The sequence below is a fragment of the Electrophorus electricus genome, chromosome 12 (assembly GCF_013358815.1).
Source record: "Electrophorus electricus isolate fEleEle1 chromosome 12, fEleEle1.pri, whole genome shotgun sequence".
NCBI lineage: Eukaryota > Metazoa > Chordata > Actinopteri > Gymnotiformes > Gymnotidae > Electrophorus > Electrophorus electricus.
Window position 1 is genome coordinate 6,797,020 of NC_049546.1, and position 21,801 is coordinate 6,818,820.

General features: G+C 47.0%; 2 protein-coding genes and 1 long non-coding RNA gene across 4 annotated transcripts in view; 1 reads left to right on the forward strand and 2 right to left on the reverse strand.

Moving 5' to 3' along the window:
- The first annotated feature begins 598 nt into the window (after positions 1 to 598).
- Positions 599 to 10,837, forward strand: pde6a (phosphodiesterase 6A, cGMP-specific, rod, alpha). Its single transcript, XM_027003626.2, has 22 exons — positions 599 to 1,075; positions 2,459 to 2,611; positions 2,837 to 2,926; positions 3,026 to 3,166; positions 3,454 to 3,528; positions 3,647 to 3,711; positions 3,945 to 4,011; positions 4,222 to 4,269; positions 4,569 to 4,718; positions 4,975 to 5,118; positions 5,367 to 5,432; positions 5,544 to 5,690; positions 5,851 to 5,958; positions 6,492 to 6,601; positions 6,797 to 6,884; positions 7,073 to 7,173; positions 7,446 to 7,553; positions 7,810 to 7,873; positions 8,718 to 8,792; positions 9,213 to 9,296; positions 9,802 to 9,970; positions 10,236 to 10,837. The coding sequence occupies exons 1-22, from the start codon at positions 599 to 601 to the stop codon at positions 10,280 to 10,282; spliced, it is 2,577 nt and encodes an 858-aa protein (XP_026859427.2). The 3' UTR covers positions 10,283 to 10,837.
- On the reverse strand, positions 1,376 to 2,490 carry LOC113573397. The gene is made up of 2 exons (XR_003410202.2): positions 2,195 to 2,490; positions 1,376 to 1,962 (listed from the first exon to the last, which is right to left on the reverse strand). It is a non-coding gene; the product is annotated as an uncharacterized LOC113573397 (long non-coding RNA).
- Positions 10,838 to 15,186: 4,349 nt separating the features above from the next.
- ppargc1b (peroxisome proliferator-activated receptor gamma, coactivator 1 beta) overlaps positions 15,187 to 21,801 on the reverse strand; it is a 32,645-nt gene continuing 26,030 nt past the window's right edge. For both annotated transcript variants that reach the window (XM_035532390.1, XM_035532391.1), the window contains exons 4-12: positions 20,385 to 20,498; positions 18,672 to 19,584; positions 18,387 to 18,432; positions 17,784 to 17,848; positions 16,699 to 17,221; positions 16,544 to 16,604; positions 16,266 to 16,384; positions 16,010 to 16,140; positions 15,187 to 15,610 (exon numbers count right to left, since the gene is read on the reverse strand). In XM_035532390.1, coding sequence (XP_035388283.1) covers positions 15,519 to 15,610; positions 16,010 to 16,140; positions 16,266 to 16,384; positions 16,544 to 16,604; positions 16,699 to 17,221; positions 17,784 to 17,848; positions 18,387 to 18,432; positions 18,672 to 19,584; positions 20,385 to 20,498 — 2,064 coding nt within the window. In that variant the 3' untranslated portion in view covers positions 15,187 to 15,518. The remainder of the gene's footprint in view (positions 15,611 to 16,009; positions 16,141 to 16,265; positions 16,385 to 16,543; positions 16,605 to 16,698; positions 17,222 to 17,783; positions 17,849 to 18,386; positions 18,433 to 18,671; positions 19,585 to 20,384; positions 20,499 to 21,801) is intronic.

Sequence of the window (21,801 nt, forward strand, 5' to 3'; positions counted from 1 at the left end):
CATGATCAGTATGCATCAACCTGACATGGCAATACTGCGTAATGATAAGCTAAACAAACAGGTTTAAGTAGACAGGCATGAGTTTGACGAGGTTGGTGACGCTGAATGGAACATCCAAGGGGCTGCTAACAGGTGTATGCTGGGAACTGTAGTCAGGGCTGGGGAGCATGACAGGTAACAAGTTAGAGACTAGTTTAGAAGGACATTAAATATTACACTACCTTCAAAAATCTAATGAACAAAATTATTTAACATTTTTAATTTGAGTATATTATGCTAGAAGTCTTTACCTAAGACAAATAGACAACCAAGTCTGCCATCACAAAATCCTGGTCCTAATGCCAAATATTGCCTTTCATAGTCATATAAATGAATAAATGAACTCTCTCATGATATGGATGTTAATGGAGACCAATGAATTTCATAATCCAAGTTATTATTAGATCGAGGATTAGCCTTATTAAATCCCAATAATCCCCCAGTCTTCCTCTGCAGTCCTTCTGCCAAGTGCAGAAGACAACACAAACCACTGAGGTGTGTGCAGGCGCACTGGGACATTTCGAAACGAGCGTGCAGGCTTCCTCTAAGCTGAGGCCAAATGGCTGTAGTGGACCAGGATATGGCCGAGAAGTTTTTGGACAGCAATCCGGCCTTCGCCAAGCAATACTACGACTCACACTTCCGCGCGCAGGTCATCTCGAATCTGCTGTCCACTTCCAAGAAGACAGAGGTGGACATCAGCACGTACCACGAGCTGAACTCCGTGGAGGAGAGTGAGGTCATTTTCGACATGGTGCGGGACCTGCAGGAGCACTTGCAGATGGAGCGGGCGGTGTTCAACCTCATGCGCCATCTGAGCTTCATCCTGCGCTCCGACCGCATGAGCCTCTTCATGTACCGGCAGCGGAACGGCACGGCTGAGCTCGCCACGCGCCTCTTCAACGTCCACAAAGATGCCGCCCTGGATGACTGCCTCGTGCCCCCGGACAGCGAGGTTGTCTATTCGCTGGACCAAGGCATTGTGGGACACGTGGCATGCGTGAAGAGGACGGTTAACGTGTCTGATGTAACGCAGGTACATCAACTCTGCTGCTTTGATAAGAAGTATGTACAAAGCCTAGAACAATAAGATGTGGTGAAAGACTCTGTATGTTAGGTGAGGAACTATGTTGTTCTTGCTTTGAAAAATGTTAGTAATACCTATTCAGAGCAGTAGAGGGCAGTGCAGGACTGCAAAATCCTGTAAGATCCTGATACACACTTCCATCAGGCTGAAGAATTATGACATGAAACACAAACAATGTGCTATTTTTGTGCAATAACGGAATGGTTTATTATTTCACCTGGCAATCAGTGAAGTTCACCAATACAGACATGATGTAATACTGCATTTATTTGCATTGAAACCTTTGTAATGTTTAACACTTATTAATCACTTCATGTTTTAAATACTTTGAATGTGTTTGCTGGCATGATTAGATCGTAATGTGCTTCTAAAGGAGAGCACAGGGAGCAGTTTCCAAAGGACACTACCACTGCTTCCAAGACCAGCAGATCAATTCCACCCCAATCACACTGATTTATTCAAAAGCACCTAGCCTGATGTGCATGATAGTGGTAAAAGCCATAAAATTCACATCTCTATTTGATTAGCAAGGCACAATCATTTTTGTGAGAGGCAGAATGTCGCCGTCCCTCCGCATGCAAACCCAGACACCTCATCAGGTAAAACATTTTCCTCTGTAGAACACGACCACTCCAGAGTACATCATTACATGTAACAAATTGGCTTCCTTTGTCGATGGCGTTGTGTGACTGAAATCCAGAAGTTCCTGGAAGGAAGTCGTCTCCTTCTGCTTTCTCCCATACAAATGACCGTGTGGCTTCACCACACCAGTGCCATAGGATTCTAGAGTGGGATTACTGAAGATCTGTGTCTTCTCCCTCTGACTTTGGGTGTGACTGGGCACAGGGAATAAAGACTGATAATCTTACTTGAATTAGATCGATCCTGGATTAAATCTAAAGGTCAGAGGCTAAAACCATGTCCTCCACATCAGCAGAACAGCGACAGCTTACCATGACTCTCCAGCTCATTCATACATTGCTTTTCAACAGAATCACAGCTCTCCATAATGTGCAAGTCATTACTGCAATATCTGTACTGATTAAGGGGAAGAATAATTGTTATTACCTGCTAAGGCGTGTCCAGTGTCTCCCAAAGGTGCACTTGTAAGGTGTTCATAACAGCCAGTGGAGCCTTAAGCACAAACAGTTTTTTTGCAGTTTAAACTTCCTGGTAAAGATCAGACCCCTATCAAACGTGAACAAACCAGATCCCTACTTATGATGTGACAAGAAAATCTCATACAGTTCGATTAAGCACCACCTTAATAGTTTCGGGAACATACTAAACTCTTTCGAGACATGCTAACTCTAAAACTGTCTATTCCTTCAGAGCACCCACTTCAGTGACTTTGTGGATGCACTGACAGAGTACCAAACCAAAAATGTGCTGGCCACGCCCATCATGAACGGCAAGGACATGGTGGCTGTCATCATGGCCGTGAACAAGATTGACGGCCCTAGTTTCACCGCACAGGACGAGGAGGTGTCCTCTCGTTTGCTCTCGCACTCTCTATCTCACCCTCTACCCCTGTCTCTTTTTTGGGTTTGTTTTTTTTTAATTGATGGTGTACATCATACTACAATGTCTTTCTCCATCTGACATAAAATACTGAAGGATTTGGGTGCACAACGTCATTATTCTGCACATTTTTATGCCCCTGGTACCTGCCTGTTTGATTTACCCATAATAAATGTCTATATCTTGCAGACATTGCAGAAATATCTGAACTTTGCCAATCTTGTTCTACGAGTGTTTCACCTCAGTTACTTGCACAACTGTGAAACCAGAAGAGGACAGGTGATCTGAAAAGAAACCATGTTATTATTGTCATCCAGTGCAATAACATTACGTTGGCTCTGGCTTGTGGAGTGGTTTCCCTTTACTTCTGCCTCATAGGTTTTGCTATGGTCTGCCAGCAAAGTTTTCGAGGAGCTGACGGACATTGAGAGACAGTTCCACAAGGCGCTCTACACAGTGCGTGCTTTCCTCAACTGTGACCGATACTCCGTGGGTCTGCTGGACATGACCAAAACAAAGGTGATTTTCTCAAGATACGTGCATGTCACTGCACGAGAACCATAATGCCTGACCTGAATTACTTTTTTACTTTTTCAATATATGATATAGACTTCTAAGCAGACAAAATGTCAAACCTTCTCTTCAGATGAAATAACAGCTTATGCAGAGGGGAGTCTGAAACCAGACCTAGTTCATTCAAAAATCTTAAACTTTTAATATAAAATACTGAAAGAGTGTTTGCCCCTGATCAATAGCACATTGGTAACTGCCCTCCTGACCAAAAGCATTTCTTATAATGCTTCTAGGAGTTCTTTGACCTTTGGCCTGTTCTGATGGGGGAAGTACCTCCATATTCAGGACCAAAGACTCCTGATGGAAGAGTGAGTGTTCGCTAACCTTTAGGCCACAGTATTTAAAGTCAGCGTCCTTCATCACAGATATGGTTTGTGTTGCTTTAGGGGAAAAAAAAAATATGATACTTGCTTTCCCCCCCTTCAGGAAATCAACTTCTACAAAGTGATTGATTACATATTGCATGGAAAGGAGGACATTAAAGTAATACCGTAAGTTCAAGTTTATGATCTTGGTCTCAGCGTTTTAATTACTTGACATGTCATTGAGGGAAAAAAGCACTGATTTGACCAAAGGAATCACACTGTTTTTAATGTAATTCTGGCCAAGGAGATCCTTATATCGATGTGCTGTTTCAGTGTTTTTACATCAGTAGTTAGACCATAGATGTCCTGTCCATGCCCATCTCGTTTGGTAAACCTGGCGCATCTACTGCGTTCTGCAGGAACCCCCCTGCTGACCACTGGGCTCTGGTCAGCGGACTGCCCACCTTTGTAGCTGAAAACGGCTTGGTGAGTCTGCGGTGTTCTCCAAACCCTTTGGTCATGGCTGTCGCGCGAGCGCAGAGCCGTTAAGGCAGGAGGGCATGTAACACTCACGTGCACAGTGATGGGAAATGGAATGCGAACGGGAGGACGAGGAGCTAGGAATATACGGAGGCTGTAATTAACGAAACGGAGCTGCTCTCCCTGTTCCTCTCATCACCTCTGCCTGCTTTACAGATCTGTAACATCATGAATGCGGCACAGGACGAATACTTTGAATTCCAAGTAAGCTCAGCTTTTTAGTATTCTTTCAGTAATCACAAAAATATCAAACATTGCTCAGATCTTAATCATGAAATAAAAAAGCAATCATGCTCTTAGCAGCCTTATAGTAAAAGTACTACTACTATTATTATGAGTATTATTGTTATTATTATTATTATAAGTTGTATCAGTAGTAGTAGTAGTAGTAGTAGTAGCTTAAGTATGTTTTACTTAATCAAAATAGAAGACTGCATTAACATTACATTAACCAACTACTTCAAATAATTTTTTTTACCCCATCATATTAATTTATTTTACAGAAAGAGCCACTGGATGAATCAGGCTGGACCATTAAGAATGTTCTGTCCCTGCCCATTGTGAACAAGAAAGAGGAAATAGTTGGTGTTGCAACATTTTTTAACAGGAAAGACGGAAAGCCATTCGATGAAATGGATGAAACTCTAATGGAGGTATTTGTGAGTTCAGTATATGTAGACATGTCACACCGCTGAGTCACAGCAGCTGTATTATTACACAACAGTCTCTCCGTTGTTTATTTTCGAATTTTTTACCCAGATCGTTATACCCAAAAAGAGACCCAATCTGCTGCCTTATGCAGAGTCAACCTGGCTGCCAAAACAAGTGGGCTTGTTCTTGACTGGCATGAGGTTAATGTACAGCCAGTGAGTTGCTTTGATTCCCAACCCTCGATCTTTTCCATCTCAGTCCCTCACCCAGTTCCTGGGCTGGTCTGTGCTGAACCCAGACACTTACGATAAGATGAACAAGCTGGAGAACCGCAATGATGTCTACCAGGACATGGTCCTCTACCACGTCAAGTGCAGGAAGGATGAGATCCAGAACATCCTGGTGGGTTGCTGCATTTTGTGGAGTCGAGCAGCTACAGGAACGGAACCTTAATGGAAACCTGAGAATAGATCACCCTGCTTCTTGTAGGTCTCCTCTTTATATTGAACGGTCATATGAGTGTAATACGGAAGTGTGGGTATCTGCAAAGAGACCATTTGTTTTATATCTCAGATTGTTTGTTAGGAAATACAATATGCATGGAAAGTGTAGTAACATAATATCAGTCTGATCTGTGGATTCTGTGGTAGAATACACGTGAAGTCTATGGAAAAGAACCAGAAGAATGTGATGAAGATGAACTGGAAGAGATTTTGGTGAATGAATGAATGAATAAATGAATCAATCAATCAATAAATCAACAATTTAATAGATAAAGCACATATTTTATCAAGGCTACACTTAATGGTATTTCATCTGCATTATAGATGGATGTTCTACCTGATTCAGAGGAGTCAGAAATCTTCGAATTTCATTTCTGTGATTTTGACCACTCTGAGCTGGACCTTGTTAAATGTGGCATTGCAATGTACTATGAACTGGGAGTTGTGAACAAGTTTCACATTCCCCGTGAGGTAAGTTAGGGCTCAAAGCTCAGAACAACCTGATATCCAGAACTAGTTCTGTGACTAGTTTAGGAATCCTGTCTCTAAGGTTGCTGCATTTTTGAAATACATTCCATAACTTTGCCTAATTGTGGGAGACAGTGGGTCAGAAGTGCTCTGTTATCCGCAGGTGCTGGCAAGGTTCATGTATTCTGTCAGTAAAGGGTACCGAAGAATTACCTACCACAACTGGAGACACGGTTTCAACGTTGGCCAGACCATGTTCTCACTGCTTATGGTGAGAAACAGCTGCTACACAGTGATTCCATTTACATTTGATGGATATATGTGGTTAATATTAGACCAGCAGCAGTGTGCCTCTGAACAGATTGCACTCTACCTGAGTCTAGGTACAAACAAACGACGCCTGTTGACTGCAGCGCTTGGGTAGCTGATGGATTCCTCCCAGCTGTGTTGTGTTTGGGGTTTTAGTGTTTGGCCTTGTGCTGGGAATACATATTGTTCTAGGCCCCTCCTCCAACACATAACCCTCCGTGTGGAGAGCATGGCTGTCTAATGGTAACTTGGAGCGTGAGAGCGCGAGACCTTCCGCCGCTGCTCCACTGGCAAGCGCAGCAGCCGAGTCATGAGTCAGGCGGCATTGAGGCGTGGTGCTGTGAGCCCAGCCCTTACTTAGCCCTTCGCAGTACTGCTCCCAGGTGTCACTGAGCCTAATGAGCTCTCTGGAGCCCAGCTGCTGGGTCTGGGCGGCCTTTCTTATGCAGCTTGCCCAGGAGGCGCTTTAAAGCTTTTGCCCTGACATGCTTTCAGACAGGTAACCTAAAGCGCTACTACACGGATCTGGAGGCCATGGCCATGGTCACTGCTGGTTTTTGCCATGACATTGACCACCGCGGGACCAACAACCTCTACCAGATGAAGTACAGTCTGCTTACAGTTATCACTGCCATGAACTGTCAGCGTCCCTCGGTTCTCTTGCTAGACAGAACTATGTGAACTGTTAAACATAGTATATCTCAGCCATATGCTATAACAATATATCTCAACCATATGGTATTATGTTTTCGAGCATTTCTCTCCTTTAAAGCAGGTCCTTTCCCAAATGATTTTCACAGATCAGGGAACCCACTGGCAAAGCTATATGGCTCCTCCATCCTTGAGAGACACCATCTGGAGTTTGGTAAAACTCTGCTAAGAGATGAGGTAGCCCAAAACTTTAGAAACTTTTCAGATTTTCAAAGTTCCTCCTAATATTTTAACAAAATAGCTGCTATGCATGTCTGTGCATGCGAGCCCTTAAGAAGCTGGCCAATCGGTGCAGATCACCAGAAAGGCTACCTTTTCATTACTTCCAGTCAGCAGTCTTTTCTCGTTTACTGTGATCCTTTCAGGCTTTGAATATCTACCAGAATCTTAACCGGCGCCAGCACGATATTGTCATCCATTTGATGGACATAGCTATCATTGCTACAGATTTGGCTTTGTATTTCAAGTAAGGATATTGAATATTATAGAGTTGCAATGATGTGTGAATCCTGAATACTACATCACAGATCAAGGGTGTTCCACCATAGAATGTATAAGAACATTTTTAGGTGGTCATTGGATTGTAACAGTCCATAGTCCCCAGTGTTAACAGCTAGAGCGCTGAATTAACTCTAATATTGTTCATTTGTGTCTAGCTGGAAATGAACATTGCAGTGTTAACTCTTGGACACTGGACATTTGGCTATGTGCACCTGGAACGATGCTCTTTTTGTGCAGGAAAAGGGCCATGTTTCAAAAGATTGTGGATCAATCCAAAACATATGAGAACGAGGAAGACTGGACCAAGTACATGATGCTGGAGACAACCAGAAAGGAAATAGTCATGTAAGTACAGACGGGCATATGAACACTTTAGGTGCCAGTTCAAGATAAGACCTTGCCCTGCATGTCTCTGTGTATACGCACTAGTAAAATTCGCCTGAGCCACAGCAAGAGAAATTTGGTGCAATGCAGCGAATGCAGTGACGGATACCTGGCCTTCTACTTCTTGCATAGCACTTTCTTACTTTACGACTATCACAGGGACCCAACTGAGCTCATTCATAACCACAGCATGGTGCTGCTGATGTTTCCACAACAGGGCAATGATGATGACCGCTTGTGATTTGTCTGCTATTGCCAAGCCCTGGGAGATCCAGAGTAAGGTACGGCAGCTCTGTGCATAATGCAATTTCGCTCAGCACGTCAGATTCCAAACCCTCTGCATGGGAACAAGCCATGACTGCACAGAGGAAATATCTTTACTATAAGGCAATATGCTTTAATAAGTCTCGGCTCTATTCCGACGGTAATGTGACGATTTGTTTACGCAGTGTTGTTTGCATTTCTGCAGCCTAGGCAATTTTTTGTGCTTACGTGACATCAGGTTTCAAAATATTTCAAAGCTTTCTCTTTCTAGTGATTCTCTTGTATGCATTAAAGAGAAGCTAATTGAGAATAATTGGGCATGACAATATGTTTTTGTCTCTTTACAGTTTCTCTTAATATTTTAACTGCTTTTCTTTAATGGTTAAGCATCCTTGAGTCCTGGAAGAAAACGCACAACTCATTAAAAAAACAAAAAACCTCCTAACTTGAATGTTTCATAACTTGAAAAAACGCACGAGTCCTTGAAAAAAGTCCTTAAAAAATTAAACCATTGATTGTTACAGTTTACGTGTGCACACGCCACAGTAGAGTCAAACAGTAGTACTTTTGTTCTGTTGAGTTATCAGCCCAAGTCTAAAGTTTGTGGAGCTCTTAGGCTAATAAATCATACTGACTACTTGTGAGGAATTGGACGTGCTCTTAGCCAAAATGATAGCGGTGTCACATTAAAAAGCTCGCCGAAGCCCCTCACTGAATCACTTGGAACATTCTCTGACAGATGGTCTTTAACACGTTGATCCCTTTGCTAAGTCCGCCCGATATATTCCTAACATTGCACATTGCACGGCACATCTTAGCGCAGGTATAAGCTAACGTGAGCGTGCCTGTGTCCTTCTGTAGGTGGCGCTGTCTGTGGCGGCAGAGTTCTGGGAGCAAGGCGACTTGGAGAGGACAGTCCTCGAGCAGCAGCCCATTGTGAGATATTCTCCAGGAATGATGAGACAGAGAGGAGGAGGAGGAGAGGCAGTGATGGGAAAGACGGGGAGAAGCAGAAAGAGTAAAGATTCCCCACGGGCCACGTGGTGATGTACTGCCTATTATGTAGTGCAGTGAATCAGAAAGAGCGGTCAGAGTGGCGCAGTCGGCTGCACTGTCCCCTAACTCCCCTATTTTACACTACACTGACTCCAGATCCTTTAATGTTGAGCTCTTCAAATTGCTGTGACATGGCTACTAACTTTAAGTCTGACAATCCTGAGCGACTGAAAAAATTGGCTTTTTTTTTTTCTTTTTCTTTTTTTTTCCTGAGCAATTTTATTTATTTTATTTTTTTAAAGAAAAGAATGGGGGGTTTCACTCTCACATAAGACTAATGAAGTTCTGTTTGCTCTCTAGCCCATGATGGACAGGAAGAAAGCAGACGAGCTGCCCAAATTGCAGTGTGGTTTTATAGATTTTGTCTGCTCCTTTGTGTACAAGGTGAGGTACTCCATTTTGATAAGTCCATGCCGCACATGTACGATTAAACTGAATCTTAAACTTATCCGGATGGTCTAGACATCGACTTATTTACTGTTGTGACTATAACTGGTTAATGATCTTTTATTGAACGGTAACATGGCTTGTGAAATACTGGGAGAATGGAAGAATGAGAATTGCATTATGGTATTATACAGTGGTTAGATTTTCAGAACTGAATGCTGCAATTACCCAGCCAACGTAGCGACATCATTCCCAGGTATGAGTGTCATTCCCAGGTATGAGTGTCATGTTCTAGGATTTTTGCACCTAGAATTTTGCAAATGTCATTTCTAGATGTTATGGAGCACTTTGAACTGCAGTTTACTATTCCTGGCCAATCAAAATGCTTCCTCAAGCCAACCCAAGCAGTGACCACAAACCCCTTAGTACAGCTCTGTCCTGCCACTTCTGTATTTCATTGTCAGCCTCACTTAGTTGCATGGCTGGGTGTCTCCTTCTGCAGGAGTTTTCTCGCTTCCATGTGGAGATCACACCTATGCTACAGAGACTGATGAACAACAGGAAGGAGTGGAACAACCTCAAAGAAATCCACGAGGCTAAGCTGGCGCAGCTCGAGGAGGCCAAGAAGGCCACAGAGGCCACCGTCGCGGCCAAAGCATCCGTCAACCCGGGTGAGAGCCTCTCGCACCACAGAAACACGTTAATTTCCTGAACCTTTCGTATAGTATAGTTTTGTAGCTCTGTATCAGACCATATGAACCAGAAAGAACCAAAAGAATCATCTTGTTGCTCTAGAATCCCTGCTGCTGTGGTGGTTTTCATGCTAAGAGACCAACATAAAAAGTGCTTTTGCTTATGGGGCAGATTTTAAGTAAGAGACACTTGATGTCCAACCTGTGCAGGTTTAACTAACCTCTGTTCTCTTTTCTCTTGCAGGTTGTAATGCACCAGCCACACAGACTAAGACCTGTGTGCTCAGCTAAATCTCCGAGAGCCCATACAAGACACACCAACTTTATTTTTTGTTAGCAAAATCGTTTCATTATTTTAAGTCAACTACTAATTGAGGCCACGCTTAGAAGTTACTTGAAGTCTGATATAGACAAATCCATTTTACAAGCTTGAGGCTTTAAAAAGATTGATATGACAACACTACAGTGTGCACACACTGCATTCTTTAAAATGTAAAGTTTAAGACATGACAGTCTTAATGTAGCTCCAAAAAGTGTTCATTTTATTTTTTAGTTTGCTCTATATTAGCCTTCCCCTCATTCTTCATGTATACAGTCAATCAAAATCAAAAGTGCTAAAAATAAATCGGCTAAAAAAAACAACAAAAAAAAACCTTGTGCCCCATTGGAGTTCATATAACCCATCAGTGCGTTGTAGATTTTCTGCAACAGCAGCTTTGTGCCTAGCAGATTCTATACACTTGGCTGAGTTTATGTGTGTGCTAACTGTCCCACAGGGGACACACATAATGATTTTCCAAAACCCAACACGGTGCCCGGAGGGTTGGCGGTGGTGAGGGTGGTGAGTGGCGCAGCGTAATTGAGTGGGGAAACGGGCAACGGCTGATTGGCAGGGCAGGAAGAAGAAGTAGTAGATCTGGGTCAGCTATGACGGTCATCATCCCACAACCCTAGCCAGGGCAGGTCAGCAGGGTTCGATGTCATGACTCAATGGCCCTGTTTCTACCTCCACGCTGCAGAGCTTTAGAGAGACACACCTCCAGCTTCCGCCATCGAGGAGCCAACTCGTTTGCGCGCAGACGGCCCACGGTGGATACTCAGAAAGCCACGCCACACCGAGATCTGAATCGCAAACCGCCACTGGCTCTCCTCGGGAGCCTGGAAGAACAGCTTAGGCATCATGAGTCTGAGATCTGGAGGCTGGGCCTGGCTACTGAATTCCTACACAGTAGCCAGTCACTCATCTCCCGCTTACACAGTGATTTCCTAACACATGCTAAATTCTAAATTCACACTCCCTTTTGCTACATACTCATTCCTATCCAATCTGGCCAAGACTGTTTCCTCATACTAGCTGCAGTGATGGTTTTGTAACATTCACTTGAGTTTGCTGGGAAACACTGCACTCCCTGGTTGCATAACCCAGCAAGTGTATCTTGTGAAATGTGTCTCTTGCATTATCTGAATAACACATGCACAGATTACCAGAGTACAATGGTCATTAGGATTTTTGTTTTATTTTCTGGAGGCAAATAGATGAATATATGTATGTTTGTACAGTATATGAGGATCAGTTTCTACAGTTTAATAATGTAAACAATCTCTGAAAAGAAATGTATTCAGTTCAAAAGGAAGCCATCATCTTTTTTAAACTATTTACACGAATTAAAATATAATTTACAACATCAGATTTCCACTGTATAGATAAATCTGCGAAACTAGATTTTAACAATTCAAAAATACTGAAATGCATTTGTCCCCATTCTCAAGACATATGAAATCACACAATACAAAGGAAAAACACCATTAAAAGACATTCAAACTAAGTGGCATATAAATAAAAAGAACAAACTCAAAACCAATATATGTAAAAATATAAAATCTTACTAGCAGTATTTACCATATACCAAAAACTAAGTTAAAAAAAATCAGAGTGAATTTGATAGTTATTAGATGTAAAGACTCGACCAATAGACATGAAACGACAAAGAAATCAAAGTATGCCCCATGACACAGATTTTCTTTCCACCAAAGACTACGAGCATCACTGGCTTCTGGGATACACAGAAACACCAGAGACACTCTGTCAGCTGATGCTGTGGCACCAAAATGACATGGAATAGGAACAAATTTAGATAGTCATGCTCGTAGCACAGCACAGACGATACGAATATCTGCCAATTACAACAATGAGTGATGACCAAGTGGGCACATTCTGTCTACTATTGCAGTACACTTTGTGAGCGATGAGAAGATAAGACATGCGACATGATTATGATTTTAAGTGATGTGATGGGTCTGTTTTTTAATTTTTTAAATTATTGTCAGAAGCACACACACATGGACACCATGCACACGCGCACACGCGCACACACACACACACACACACACACACACACAAACAAATGAGGGCCAAGCATACTCATAACATTCAACCGTGAGATGGATTTGATGTGGGACTGCACCTTTCTGGCACAAACATCAAATATACTTTTTGGTCAAGTCATCTCAAGCTTCTGTAGTGATTGCTGAAATGGAGATGTATTGCATTTGAAAAGGCTTCCCTTTGGAAGTTTTTCTTTTAGTTTGGATAATCTCAGTCTGTACATTCGAGACTGACACTGTATGTTGAAATGTATTGAAGTACTTTCAAACGCTGAATAAAATGGTCAAAGATCTCTATACGAAATTATATATCTATATATTTATCTACACAAACCCGAATACATATATTTTATATATGTACTGTATACACCTTTGATAATATGGCTGTATTGAAAAAGTTACTTAAGAAAACAGATTGGAGTTTTAAAGGACAGTACAGTTATTAATAAAAGCTAGTGAGGTGTGTTTTTTGTTTTCCTCTACTGGTTTAAGGCTTTCCTTGGGAGACTGGGCTCTCAGAGTATTCCTTGCTGGACACACTGACATTGTCCAACAATCCCAGACTTCAGCAGGCCTAGACACACACACACACACACACACACACACACACACACACACACACACACACACACACAACTAAGTCATATGTGTTCACTAATACTGCATGAAAGTGCGGAGGGATTCAGTAGTCCAAGTGAGTACCAGTCAAAACTAGCATCGCTATACCCCACTCCAAGGGGACTTCACTTCTGGGAGCTTTGCCTAGTGGACTAGTTAGTGGATGTTTGAGAAGTACACACCACTTCTCCGGTGTGTATTTCACTGCAACGTACAGTAAAGGATTATTTCAAGGACTGCCCCAATAACTTTAAAACAACCAACCTCTTACCTCTTAAATAACACCTTCCGTTTATGAGAAAGGCTCCATTATATATGTATTGCATCTTAATTCCATTAAAAAAAAAAGAAAATACTTAATTACAATCATTAAAAAAGGAAGAAAATATTTAAATTTCTAAAGGGATACTTTTTACAACAGCGTTCGACTTATGAAGCCATAGTTCCCTTCTGTATCTCCCTGTATTGCTCAACCTTGCATCACCAGACACTTGCATCATTGGGTCACCTTTCCCCTTGACACCCGGACAGGCCTGCTTCCGAACACACGAGTGAACACACTGCTATACAGCACACCACTATCATGTTTACATTAGACACAGTGCTATGTACACATTATATAGCTATATATATTTATATATATAGATCTATATATAGCCATGTAAACCAGCACATTCTCTCACTTTAGTAGTATACGTACTAAACACGAACATGACTTATTTTCAGGATCCTTGTGGGTATTTAGATGACTCAGCATTTTATTTATTTATTTATTTTTTTTTAAAAAACAAGCATGTGTATGAACCTTCGGTTCCCCAGGTTAGGCCAAGAAGACACGTCCTGTTAGGGGAGCCTCAACACCGGATAAGGCGTCTTGTACGTAGTGTGCGCTCGAACAGAGTCACAGGAGGATTCAGTGATGTAAACATTGAGTTTCCTGGTGTGTTTGCTGAGAAGGCGATTGGGCAAAACTGGATAGGCTGGGGATAATGCGTCAGGAACACGCGCACATACACGAAAAGCACAAAGCTCCGCCGCACGAGGGCCCGCGGGCTGGGCTCCGGCCCCCGCAGAAGTAAAACACAGACGAGGGACCAGAGACTTGGGCTCCCAGCACACAAACGGGGGCCGAGCCCAGGCCCAGACCCGACAAAAGACAGGGACAGCAACACACGGATACGTTTTTACACTTCGAAAACAACACACCGCACGAGTAAAGAGTTTGAACTACGAGGCAAGAGCTAGAAAAAAACCCGCAGATCTTCCCCTATTAGGCGGGAGGGGATAAACATCTGAGCATTCGTGGAAAGAGGGAGACAGTGTGTGTTTAAGAGAGGGAGATGTAAACAAGGCAGAGACACCCTGGTATCTCTTGGGAGCTTTGGAAAGATCTTCCTCCCAGATTTTCGCCGCCTTTCTCTCTAGTGCTGCCCACAGCGAGAGCTTTCGGGCGCAAACATGACATTCCATCATGACATTCCAACTGAACGACATGGCAACCAGCAGGATGGCCCATATGTCAGGTCAATTTGCACCGCCAGGCTGCGGAAAAACCTTCCTCAACTAAGACGGGGCAGAGTACATTCAGATCTGTGAGGGACGGTCCCCCCCCAGGAGCGAAAGCAACCTGGTCCATTGCGTTGGTGGCAGATCGGAGCGGTTCTTTTTCTGGATGAAACAGCTGTTGACACTGCTCCATTCAAGCCGGGCTTCTGTCGCGTCCGAGGGCGTCTGCCTCGCCGCTCCAGGTGTCTGCGCTGAGACACGGTCGTGAGGGGGACGGTGGATGGTGCACCTTGGGCGGAGGGGTCTTGGGGTCCCGCTGCTCGCGGTCTGTGGCAGGGAGTGGCAGAAGGCCTGTCGGAGGGAGGGGCCGTTGAGAAACCACAAACGCTACCTCGTTTGAGTGCATAGATGAAATAAGGAAGCACTAAAATAAAAAAACAAAAAACAAAAAAACAAAAACAAAAAACAAACACAAACAAAAAACTTTTTTTTTTTCCTTTTTGATTTGTAAACTCTGTTGTTAGGAGTTTTGTGCCCCCCCCCACCTTTTGTAACACAGTTAAATATCCACAAAGATTTGTTAATATAAAGCAATCATTGTTTATACACTTTTAAGGGACAGAGAGTTCCAAAAAACAAAAAACAAAACAAAAACAAACCCCCCCCCCCCCCCCCACACACACACACACACACGCGCGCACACACACACACATCACAATGACCAAACAGAGAAAGGGTTTGCTACAGCCGCTCAGGATCAGGGACGGCCACCTTGCAAACATACGCACGAGCGCGTTTCATCGTCCTTGCGTCTCTCAGTCGCTGTTCTGTTCCTCGGGTTCGCCCTCACGCCCCAGGTGCCTTCAGTTCTCAGTAAGTCCTTCCTTAAAAAAAAAAAAGTTTCCGATTCCAATGTTCGAAAATGTAAACATGAGGCGGCGTCTCAGCTGGGGTTTCATAAAGGGGATGGGGGGGGTGGGGTGGGGTTTGGAACACGAGGAACTGGCTCTGAGACACGTCAGCGGTGCAGGCTCCTCTGAGCCTCCTTGAGGAGAGTATCGAAGTCCAGAGCGTCGTACTTGCTCTTCACCGGGCCCGGTCCGGCCTCATCTACAGGACCAAACACAGCGCGGTTATCCCCGTGCCCTGCCGTGGGAAATCACCTCACTCAACGCATTCAGTAGCTCAACGGGTAAACTTAAAGAAAGGATTAGGATTGTCTTATTATGTACTGTCATCTCGGTTCTTCATTTGTTCCACGTTTTTTAATCACTGTTAAAAAGACTGGTTTAAAAAACAACAACAACAACAACAAAAAAAACTATAAAAACACACCTTAAAATAGAAGGCTAGATAATAACATCTATTGTAAAAGGCCAGGCTCTCTACTTTCACCTCCTATTGAATGTTATTATGTGTGTATGTAGTGTTCTTATATTGATCGCTTTGATAAATACTGAAGCTGAGGTGCCACCTCCTCAGGAGGGAGAGGCTCCTCCGCGCTCCTACCCAGATCGATGTAGCGCTTCCTGCCCAGCCTCCGGGTGCCGCTCCCTGCGTGCTGTCCCGCAGAGTCCCGCCTGGGCCTGCCATTCAGCTCGCTCGAAGTCTGCCTCAAAGTGATGACCCCACAGCGTTCCCTGCACACACACACACACACACACACACACACACACACACACACACACAGGCAAAAGGTCAGCGCGCTCCCGGGTGCAGCCTTCTTAGGAAAATGGGGCGTGGGGTGGACGGGATTTGGACCTACTCGTCTTTGACGAGCACCTGGCAGTCCTCGGGCCGGCCCAGGGCCTGGAAGCGTCGGCGCAGCATGGCCTGGGTGACGCTGCTCGGCAGATTGTGGATGTAGAACACTTGGCACTTGTCCTGAGGGCCCGGAACAGACCACAACTCTAAGATCAGACATTCGGCTGTGGAGCGAGTCCCCGCAACCGCGTTAGGTGACGGAAGCGATCGTAAACCCGCGCCACTCGGTCGCTACGCTACTTTTGTAAAAGCGGCCCAAAACCAGACAGCTTCACGTACCACGTCGTCCTTAGTGCGATTCTTTGACTTGTCCTGATGGCGCATCTCCGAACTTTCACAGCTGCAGCATAAAAAAAGGGCAGACGATTACATTGCAACAATGAAGCGCTTCGCCTGATGGGTACCAACTGGTCAGATCTGGAATGAGCCCCCACCTGAGAGCGATCTGGTGGCAGGGGGATGGTGGCTGGCAGGACTCCGGGGACTCGATGTCTGCCTCAGGGCTGGGGGAGTAGGCGGGCGATGGTTGCCCGGTCTCCTCAGGGTCACCGAGGGGCGGGGCTGGGGGTGAGTCGGCCCCCGGGACTTCCGGCTGCCCCCTCCGGCTCCCGGCCTCCTCCTGCCTGACTTCTGGTCCGCTCCTCTCGCCCGAGCCCTCCTCCGTCTCCCGGGTGTCGGCAGGGCGGCTGGGCGACGGGAGGCCTGCAGCAGACCGCTTGCGGTTCTCGCCCAGGCTCAGCAGGCAGTAGTCGTGGTCACCGTAGGCGCGCTTGGCCTGCCCGTTGCCCGCGTGGCCCGTGCGGCGCAGCTGGGCGTACAGTTCCGTCTGCTCCGGGAGCTTCCGCGCGTGCACCCGCGCCGGGCACGCGCCCCTGCCCGGCGGCTCGGCCTTGCCCTCGGGCTTGAACGGCTCCTCCTCGACAGGCTTGTGGGGGGGCGTGGTGGGGGGTGTGAGACCTGGAAGACAGCACACGCACGGGCTTCACCGCTCCGCCAACACCAGGCCGCAGAAGCAAAGCGCACGGCGACCACCACTAGCACTCATCACCAAACTCTAAACAACGTACAGGGACGCAGAGGGCACTGACCACACAAGGCAAGTGCATGACAGGGAGACCTTTTTATAAGCTACCTAAGCTTATTTAAAAAAAGATGTAAAATGTACTGCACAAATTATTATTATTATTATGAGCAAAACTAAATTAGCTTTGACTGACTTTGCTGTTCGGACTGCTTACAGAAGGATGCAGCCGTATGAGACGGCATGAGCGGAAGAATTCTGACTGTTGGACGTATGTAAACGTCACGTCCTGAACAGTTGAGCTAATGGAGTGTCATTCGCGTCATGGGACGTTGGGGTTCGTTAGTCTTCCCCAGTAAACGTCTAACCCCGCGCGCATGCTGGCTCCCCCGCGGCACGCATCTGAACTTAAAGCTAGGGGCAAGGGGCAGGACCCCCGTAGTGGGGCACAGCGGGGTAGGTAGAGGCGTGGCCCACTGGCTGGGGGCGAGGCTTTACCTGCTGTGCCACACAGCTCCACGCAGAGAGTCTGCTCAAAGGGTCTGCTGCCATACTGGGTGTCTCTGATCATGACGAGAGAGAGAGAGAGAGAGAGAGAGAGAGAGAGAGACTGCAGAGTCAACCAGAAGGCTCTTGAGAAATGCAGAGAGAAGAAGAGAGAGACAGAGACAGAGACAGAGAGAGAGAGAGAGAGAGAGAGAGAGAGAGAGAGCGAGAGAGAGAGAGCAAGAAATAGAGAGAAGGTCTGAACAGCTGACTCATAACATAAATGTCAGATTGAGCACTTAAAGAGGTCCATGTTTGGAAAACTGTCTGATGTACCAAGTTTACTTAGCAGCGGTTCTGAGCTATGCAGTGTTGGCTATGGATCTGTGCAACAACAAGAATCTATAATTTGTAAAACAAACAGGCTCCGGGCTATTTAAGGACCAGTGTTACCATGAGAGGCAAGCGGAATGTTTTAGGACATTAAAGCTAGAACGTCATTACAAGACTTTCAGAAGTCATTTGGGAGACGTCCAGGAGCGTCGTAAAGCTCTAGTCCTGGACGGGCTCCAGCATTCTAGAGTAGATTTGGAAGGGAGGGGTGAGCACACACACCCTGTTGATTTGGGAGTCAGCGGCAGACAGAGGCAGGCGCGTTTCTCTGCAACCAGAAAAGAAAGACCAAAATTAGACACATGGTCAGAGAGCACCGCAGATAATACAGCAGGTGTCATTAACCAGCTCCACCCACACACACACACACACACACACACACACACACACACACACCCTCTGCAGACAGCAGAGCATCGAGATTGGGGAGAGAGAACCGGGGAAGGAGGCCAAGGATTTGTTCGTCACGCTTGCTGCCCCGCTGAGACGCTGCTTCCTGTTTCTTACCGTTGTTGCAGCAGGGCTCGGGACCCTTGGGGCTCTTCTGGGGAGTGCCCTTCAGGCTGCTGTCGTCAGAGGGCGGGTCTGCGGGAAGGTCTTTGACCAAGCCCCCCTCCTCCTCACTGGAGAGCCCGCTGCTGCAGAGCCGCAGTCTTTTGGCGAAATGGCTAGGGAAGGAGGCCAGGCGCCGGGAGCGCCGCACCGAGAAGGAGCCCCTCTCAGGCTCGGGGCCCTTGGGTCGCTTGGCGGCAACCTGCGTGCCGTCGCTGCCCGAGTCCTTGGGCTCAGCTCTGGGCCGGTGGGCGGAGGGGCCATGCTCGGGCCCGTAAGGGGGGCTGTGCAGTCTGTAAGGCTTGCTCACGTCGAAGGCGGTGACGGCCTCCAGCAGCTCCCTGAGTAGGGAGTGGGCTCGGATCTCCCGCTGCCGGGCGAAGGGGACCCTGGGCCTGTTGGGGGCGGGGGCGTTGCTCTGTGGGGAGGGCCTGGAGCAGCTGTTGGGCGGGCCCCGGGGGGCCGGGGCGGTGTCGGTTCGGCCCCTGCGCACCGCGGCCTCGCGCTCCTTGCGGTCCCAGCTGGCCTGCTTGCGCATGGGCAGACAGTACGTGTGCATGTAGCGGATCAGCTCCACCACCGAGTGGCGCTCTTTCTCAGAGGCGAACTGGGGCTCGGCCGGCTCGGCGGATGCGGAACTCTCCACCTCGCTGCTGGACGAGGACTCTTCCTCTTCCTCCTCCTCCTCCGAGTCACTGTCCTCTTCCTCGTCCTCCTCTTCCTCGTCCTCCTCTTCTGTGTCGGCGGAAGGCTCCTCCTCGGCGTCGGGCTGCTGAGTGGTGGTGAGGTGCCGGTGAAGTTCGATGCAGAGACGGCCGGCGGGCCTAACTGCCCGCGGCTTCCTCTCCGCCAGACACATCCTGTCACACTGGAGAGGCGGGGGAGGGGGACAGACAGACAGACAGACAGAGAGAGAGAGAGAGAAATGGAAGGGGAAAAAAGAGAGTAAGAGATGGAGAGGGAAATCAAAAACAGCTCTATTAGATTTGATTGTAACTTAATAGAGTTGATGAGTCACTGGACTGCATTTTGGTGTAGGGGCATTTGCCTACTGGCCGGGCGGCGTACTTCCTGTATATAATGCACCAAGTCGTTTTAGTCATTTGGAAAGCCAACTCAAACTCGCAGTCTTCAAAAAAATCACCCTGGAATTACAGTGATAAGTGGGCTGAGAGGAGTGATATGGGGAACGAGACCTTATATAAGTGCCCAGTCTGAGGCAGGGTAATTATCCCGCCTGTGGCAGGGAGGGTAAGTGGCCAGTGTGAGGCAGGGTAAGTGGCCAGTGTGAGGCAGGGTAAGTGGCCAGTGTGAGGCAGGGTAAGTGGCCAGTGTGAGGCAGGGTAAGTAGCCAGTGTGAGGCAGGTTGCCCTTTAGCTTGCTGGTGGCCATGGCTTTCATGTGACAGATGACTATAGCCAGCAGCAATGTCACGCTCGCCTCCTGATGTGCTGTGGCACACAGTCGGAGTAAACAGCAGACGCACATGACACATCTCCGAGTCCTTAGTCCTGCACTCCCACAAGCCCCCACTCATTCTTCCATGACTCACTCTTCAGAGGCAGCCGCATGCTAGCCAGGCGTTAGCAAGACTGCGCTAAGATGCAGGCATGTTCCTGCTGACCTGGGCGAGGAGGGTGCTCGATGGCGGGAGGCGGCATGGCTCACCTTGGGCAGAAGCCGGGCGGGCTTTTGATGCAGGGACCTGCGGAGAGAGCTGCTGCCTCTGTGCGAGTCCAAAGCCACGGGCACATTTGGAGGAGACAAAAGGAGCTTTTTCAACTGTGGAGAGAGAGAGAGAGAGAGAGAGAGAGAGAAAGGGGACAGCTAATTAGCAGGCACGCCACTCAGCACAAACGTGCAACACAGCATCCACACCAGGAGCGCTCACTGCCTGATTCCTGCCAAACGAGCGGGTACTACACCGCCGCATCGGAGTGTTGGAGTCGCCGGGCAACCGCATCACACAGTGGTGCTGGAGGATGTCCAAATTCACGACTGAAACACCGCATAACAATCAACAGCTGACACAAGTCCTCTTACTGCTAGTGCATAGTCAGAGGGGAGAAAAAATAAAAAACAGCAGGTCGGGGGGGGGCAGCCACAGCTGAACGGCCGCTTGCTCTCAGAATGAGGAGCTCATGCTCGGAGGGCCCTCGGGGAAAACCAGCCTTGGGCCGACTGGGTTGTCGTGGCAGCGGGCAGCAGTGCCAGCTTGGCAGCTCGATCTGCAGTGCCTCTCAGGGACCGGCGGAGGAAGCAAAGGGGCCCCGGCGGGGCTCCATCTTGCCACGAAAAACATGCCACAGCCGTCTACGCCGGGAAAACATGTGCCGGGCTCTCTCCCGCCCCCTCGCGCCGGCCCCCGGCTCCTCAATGCGCCCCTTGTTCCCAGCACAGACTGGCTCCATTGACTGAGCCAGACTTGCACTTCCAGCTCCTCCCAGCAGAGGGCACTCCGCGCCTTTGCGAGGGGCTGCGGCCGCCCAGACAAGACATGCTCCAACGCTGTCTGAGGAGCAAGCCCGCAAGAAGACAGAGCAAGGCTCCATTAGCAGACTCGATACACAGAAACGCGTCTGTGCAGCGCTTAACGCTTGGCATGGGGGAGCAGCTGTTTTCCTTCTTTTCTTTTTAGCATCATATACAGAGAAATATTCCTCCACCTTTCAGGTAACAAATTTGCAACCGGACCGTGAAAATGTGAGAGGAGAATAAGCATCCGTGGGCTTTATGGGCGCTTATATGCATCGTCTCAGCTTTCAGCATGAATATGGTTTATTAGTTACATTAAACATGTCACGGTCACATTTATTTCCATACGGTTTGCCATAATGCATACGTTTGAACTGTCGCTCATCCTACAATCATCTCTAAGCAGATTTGAGTTTCGGAGCTGTTTGGTGACGGCTGCTTGTGATTACTAGACTATATGATCCTGTTTAATTAAAAGTGAGAATACATAAATGTGTCATTTGGGCGCCAAGTTCAGACGTTTAAGAAAACGTGCTAGCGTGAAGCCACGAGCACGTTACCCCGTTGTAGTACAACTGTGGGAAGAGGCGGCCAGGCAAATCGCCTTCGG

What these genes read in the sequence shown, in the direction of transcription:
- pde6a (XM_027003626.2), top strand. Translation starts at nt 599, where the DNA reads ATGGCTGTAGTGGACCAGGATATGGCCGAGAAGTTTTTGGACAGCAAT. An exon ending in ATGAGATCCAGAACATCCTG is followed by an intron (nt 5,119 to 5,366) that starts GTGGGTTGCTGC and finishes ATTCTGTGGTAG; the next exon opens with AATACACGTGAAGTCTATGG. An exon ending in AACAACCTCTACCAGATGAA is followed by an intron (nt 6,602 to 6,796) that starts GTACAGTCTGCT and finishes TGATTTTCACAG; the next exon opens with ATCAGGGAACCCACTGGCAA.